The sequence below is a fragment of the Atta colombica genome, unplaced genomic scaffold, assembly GCF_001594045.1.
Source record: "Atta colombica isolate Treedump-2 unplaced genomic scaffold, Acol1.0 scaffold207, whole genome shotgun sequence".
Classification (NCBI taxonomy): domain Eukaryota; kingdom Metazoa; phylum Arthropoda; class Insecta; order Hymenoptera; family Formicidae; genus Atta; species Atta colombica.
In genome coordinates this window covers 26,121-31,954 of record NW_017259302.1, presented here as the reverse complement: position 1 = coordinate 31,954, position 5,834 = coordinate 26,121, and the positions used below count along the sequence as shown (strand labels likewise).

Genomic DNA, 5,834 nt, shown 5'->3' with positions numbered 1-5,834 from the left:
ATATATAATATTAAGATGTTAATATTGATTAATAACAGATTTAATAATTTTATTAAATGAGTAATTATTAAACGGATTTTAAAGATATTCTAGTAATTGACTTTAATTTAATTTTGTAACTTACATCTATATTTGTATCCAATGTTTTGTTTTTTTTAAATAACTTTATAGGAAGTTTCGATCTTTTTATATTTTCATATTTTTTTGAAAACATTGGTATCTATAACGAAATATACTTTTATTAGAAGAGTGATTATGGTATACAAATTTATAATATATTAATAGAATTAATAAAATAAAAATATTAATAGTTTTTTTTTATTAACTCCCAGGTTAATTTACAATTTGTCGTAAGGGAGAATAAATAAATTTTTTTAAAGCAGTATAGACTTGTAGATATTTCCCCACATTAGTCTATATCCTTATTACCAAATTTAAGTTAAATTTTAAAGTTTAAAATTATTGTTGAACACTGGGAATTAATAATTCAATCGTAATTTTTTTAGATTCTGTATTGATGTATAATAATGCCAAAACTGCTGGTTAATTTAATGGTTCTTCCAAAAAGAACAATTTTTGTGTGTCCTTACCGGGATCGATTCGTTGTTCGTAAGTTTTCCTGCTTTCGTAGTTTCTTCGACATTGTCGAGGGTAAGTTTCACGTTTCTTCTATACGCTGCCCATTTTTCTCTTTCCTGTCGGCTTATCTCCTGCATTTTCTTTATCCATGAATCCGCCATCCTTTGTTCCGGATCCTCGGGTTTTGTAAATTCCATCCCCAGGTTTTTCTTCGTCGATTCTTCCCTGTTAAAACGGTTGACTTTTTAACTTTATTTACAATAAGTTGTTTCACGAATTTTATTATCTAAAAATTTATTTATCTATAAAAATATCTATTTATAGATAAATATGTACCTTTTATAATCTGTAATTATTAATTTTGCAGATACATATTAACTTTTGATATTCTTTATATGAATGAATATAATATTTTTTAAATAACTTTTATAATTCTTCATTTCTTAAAGAGATTGTTTATATTTTATAAATTTACTTATTGTTTAGTCTAAATGTATATAAGATTTGATATAACAGAAACTAAAACAGGAACTTTATGAACATCCTGTATTATCAACGCAGTGACTGACTGCGGTTTACCAGAATACCTCGGGCCAGAGTACTTGTCAGGTGGTTTCCAGTTGTAATTCGGTAACCACTGAATATGGTTGTATATGTTTCTCGGAACTGTGAGGTTCTTCTCGAACTGTCTTGAGTCGGTGTAATCTGCAAACAAGACTGACGCTGGGTATCTCGTCCTTAAAGATTAGACTTAATCACCACTTGGTTACATTTTGAACATATAATATGAAATAAACCGAAGTAAGTACTTGAAGTTGAGGGTTCTTGTCAAAGAGTCACTTAATGTCTCTTACCATACATTATCGTTCCTAATTTTCTTGTTTATTAAACTTGAGGTTAAACTGGGGATATGTTAGTTTTACACTAAAATAACTACGTCAATGATTATTAAAATCATTTTCTTAACAAATAGATAAATATGTATCTTTTACAGCATATTTTTCATTTATAATTCATAATTATTTGTGCTACGTGTGTGTGTGTGTGTGTGTGTGTGTGTGTGTTTTATGTGTTATTTTAAAAATATTTATCAATGTCTTTTATCAAATCATTTCTTTTGTCAAATTTATTGTTTATTAATTCTCCTTTCCAATATTCTGCAAAGTTTATATTTCTGTTTGTTATCAATTTGATTTTTCTCATAAAATAATCTCTCTATAATCTCGTTGACTAAATATGATAGCAGTATAAAAAGATTATGTGCACAATAAAAACGCACGAAGGTAATAAATGCTTGAAAAGAAATCAGTTTCGCGTAACGCATATTAGCTCGTAACATACAATGAAACGAATCGCTTTGGCGACATAGTCTAGCTGAAGTTGCATGCTCTTGGCTACAATCGGGTACAGTTTAACGATATTTAATTGCTAGCGAGGCATGGACGGTAATTGAAAAGATAAAAACGTAAAGCGTTACGGGAGTTATAGTCGTTTCTTGCATGGAGTCCATTTACCACGCGGTATTTACTTTTGATTCATCAACTGTCAGACCCTCGCGTACACGCCCATACGAATGCATGTGCTTGTCACCACGGCTATTTTCTACCATTTTCTTTTTCGTTTGTATATTTAGTTTTGCTGGGAAACTTTTTAGCAATCGTTATCACTTTGATGTTATAAAAAATTTATAAAAATTTTTCTTTAGATAATTAACTTCGGCTCAAAATTCTACATTCGACAAAGTCGAGATATTGCGTTTAATTCTCAAAATATAATATAATTTTATCATTATTATCGTTATTGTTATATTTTAAGAGGATACTGAAAATGAAAAAAATACAATAGAAATCACAAAAACAAAAATTAATAACTGTCATTTTCTTTTAATTTTCAATAAAATTTAAATACAAAGTCATCTTTAAAATATCAAGTGTATATATGAATACATTTTAGATTTAAACATATTTCTCTCAGATATAAAAAAAATGAAACAATTTATGAAACACAATTATAGATGTATTATCAAAATATTTTTAGCCAAAGAGAAGCGCCACAAAAATTCATGACGCTAATAAAATGTATTAGTGCGAAACTCATGCGATTTCGATTAACTTAGGAACAGAAAAAAAATTATGATTCACATTAACTCGCCAGTGGGCAGTACTTTTAGTAGAATTTAATTTATTTTATGACGCATAGGATATTCCGCTACTGACGATGGAATTAGATTTTGGGTGCGCCAGCTTTTGTTGGGGAAAAAGCAACTTTACCCTTTGACGCTGGAGTATGACACGGAGTAAACTGTAATCTACGAAGTTAGCACCGTATTTTGAGCGGATCGATATAACGAGCAGAAAGTATCCGACAGCCTTTATCGTTGCACGGAGATTGCATTTGGCCACGACTTTTATGCGAAACGCTCCGCGACTTTAGCCGACGCGTTACGATCGCGATACGAATCGTGACAGAAATAGAAAATCGATGTTAACCATTTCGAACGGATTCAAGTTTATCTGCGAGATTGACGTCAGAGCTTAACCTAATTGTTCGAAAAGATTTTCGCTGAAATCTAGTGAATATCAAATAAATGAGCTGTCTTTATCTCGTGACAAAGTTCCTATTGTAGATGGAATAATAATTATGAGAGAGAGAGGGGGGGGGGAGGAGTAAGAGGAAGAGAGAGGGGAGGATGTAAACGATGAGATTCTTATTTGTATCCTACATTTAACATTAATGTAATATTATATACACATATATAATTCTAACTTCTTTGTCTTTCTTGTGATGATCGCGTATATTCTGATTTCTTTCAGTTATGGACTATTAATCAATTTGGTGTCAGTTTTTTCTTAAGAAAAAATTAGAGGAGACATCATCTTTTTTCCTACAACAGTCTAATATCTTATTAAATATATCTTACAACTATAATATATATGATCCATATAATTAAAATTTCACTTATAAGTTCATTTGAATGTGTGAGTAAAAATAAATAATATAACTTATTGTCCCCGTGTGATAAAATTTTATAATTCTAATTTCAAAATTAAAATTATTAGCGCGCACACACACACACACACACACACACACACACACACACACACACACACACACACACACACACACACACACACACACATATATTGGTAATAGGGATATACTAAGCGAAAAATAATTAAAGTCGTTTATTCACGTAATAAAATTTTCTAATGATTTAATCTATAGTAATATTGCGAAAGCTAAAATGGTATAAAAAAATTAATGGAAACAAGCATTTGCAAAGAAAACGCTAAGAAGATATATTTAATTCATAGCACATTTGCCGCGGTATCTGAGAGAATGGAATAAAATGTAAACAGGCATGTACAATTTACCGTTTAATCAACATATTTTCCGATAATTACTCGTGTCTGTGAATAATCTGATCGAGACGCTAGCGTGAAATGGCGATTTTCAACGGATTCAGACATGGCGAGATAAGAGTTAAATGAAATTATCACGAATCAGCATAATCTCGACAGCGTGCCGATTAATATACATATACATCTTTAGCCATATCAAATATGATCCGTTGTGATAACGGTGACATAAAAAGAAAATTGAAAAAGATCGTAGGAATCTTGTTGTCAAGGCGAGAGACACAACTTACAATTAGTAGTTAGTCTCCTTCCGATCTTTTTCTTTTATAATTGCGATAGAATAATATCGCGTTGGTCGATCCGCTGAAGCGGATAGAGATAAGGATTCTGTATTACATCAGTTATAGAACTCAAATTGATTTTTGTTTTTCTTGTTTGGTTTGTCATATTTTACGTAATAAACTATGGTAATAGTGTAACAGTGATTGTAGTATAACAGTGTAACTTATTATGACATTTCCTAATAATTTCTTTCTGTATTCGCATATTTACAGTGCATTAACTTTGTTCGAAATCACATGATCATGTCATTCAAGTTTTATAAAATATGTCTGTGTGGATGTACTTAAATTAAATTGCCTAAAACAATGTCTAAAATTTATCAAAATAATACTATAATTTTGTAATGTTTATAGATATACTATAAATATAATATATGTATATATAATATATGTATATGTAAAATATAGTATTTATTATATAAAATTATTAATAAATTTCCAGCAATTTTAAGTGATTTGTTCAATGTTTCAAAAGTAATCATTTCAAAATAATATTTTTCTGAAAATTACGGAATTAAAAGTTTAGTAAACATTTTAAAAATTATCCTCTTATATAATTACAAAATTCATTGCTCCAAAATGTCAAATAAGATATAATATTGACACTATTACCGATTGTGATAGTGATATAAGTCCAGTTTTTATCGAATGTTTATTTGTAAAATTGTTATGTAAAATAGAATCGGTTGCTTACTGTATGAATCCGAGACATGAATGAATAATAGAAGGCAGAAGACAAATGTCACAGGCACGAACAGGTGGCTACTGTGGCTGATGGCCATTTTGTTCGGTAGCATATGATATACACATCATGTATGTACATATATGCTGACCGATTGAAATGGTAAGGATAGATTTATTATCCATGAACGAAACCCCGTTGTAGTAAGTCTCCACCCATAATCATCCTAGAACTATTCAAAGAAGGTTTGACATATATACTGATTAATCGCGATCTTTTTCAATTCAGAACATCGTAAGACCGGGATGACTACAAATATTAATAAAAAATAACGATAATCAATAAAAATTATTGTAAACACACATTTTCGAGAAGATGCTAATTCTTTTCAAAAACAGAAATAAATAAGATAAGTAATACGAATTTTTTAAATTTCAAAATTTTTAAATTTATTCGTAACTCTATTTTTTTTATTAAGATTAAGTGTTTGCGCATATAATCTTATTATTATTAACTGATCGTGATAAATAGCTTATATGGTTTTAGAAAGGAGATATGTGATATCTTTGTTTATTATAATGGGTCACACACATCACCAATCATAATATTCATATCAATGCAAAACCAATATGATTTCGCAAATGACACGGAAAATCGAGAATGCCGTGTCCGATTTCGATACGCATATCGCTTAATCGCTTTGTTCGTCTTAATAAACTACGCGTTCAATCAAAGCAGTTCGTGGCCGAAATTTAATTTTTACTTTTGTTCACTTACTTAAACGAGACACTTTGTGAATCTGTATTATTTATTTTTGCAGATATTATCAAGACATCTATACATTAAATACATACACACACACATATATATATA

The 5,834-nt window shown here is 29.6% G+C and overlaps 2 protein-coding genes across 2 annotated transcripts in view; one reads left to right on the top strand and one right to left on the bottom strand.

The window, feature by feature from the left end:
• Positions 1–5,834, top strand: part of LOC108687463 — an 87,322-nt gene that overhangs the window by 68,631 nt on the left and 12,857 nt on the right. The window lies entirely within an intron of this gene.
• On the bottom strand, positions 597–5,061 carry LOC108687464. Its single transcript, XM_018193231.1, has 3 exons — positions 4,974–5,061; positions 1,159–1,284; positions 597–804 (listed from the first exon to the last, which is right to left on the bottom strand). Exons 1-3 carry the CDS (start codon positions 5,059–5,061, stop codon positions 722–724), a joined length of 297 nt encoding a protein of 98 aa, XP_018048720.1. The 3' UTR covers positions 597–721.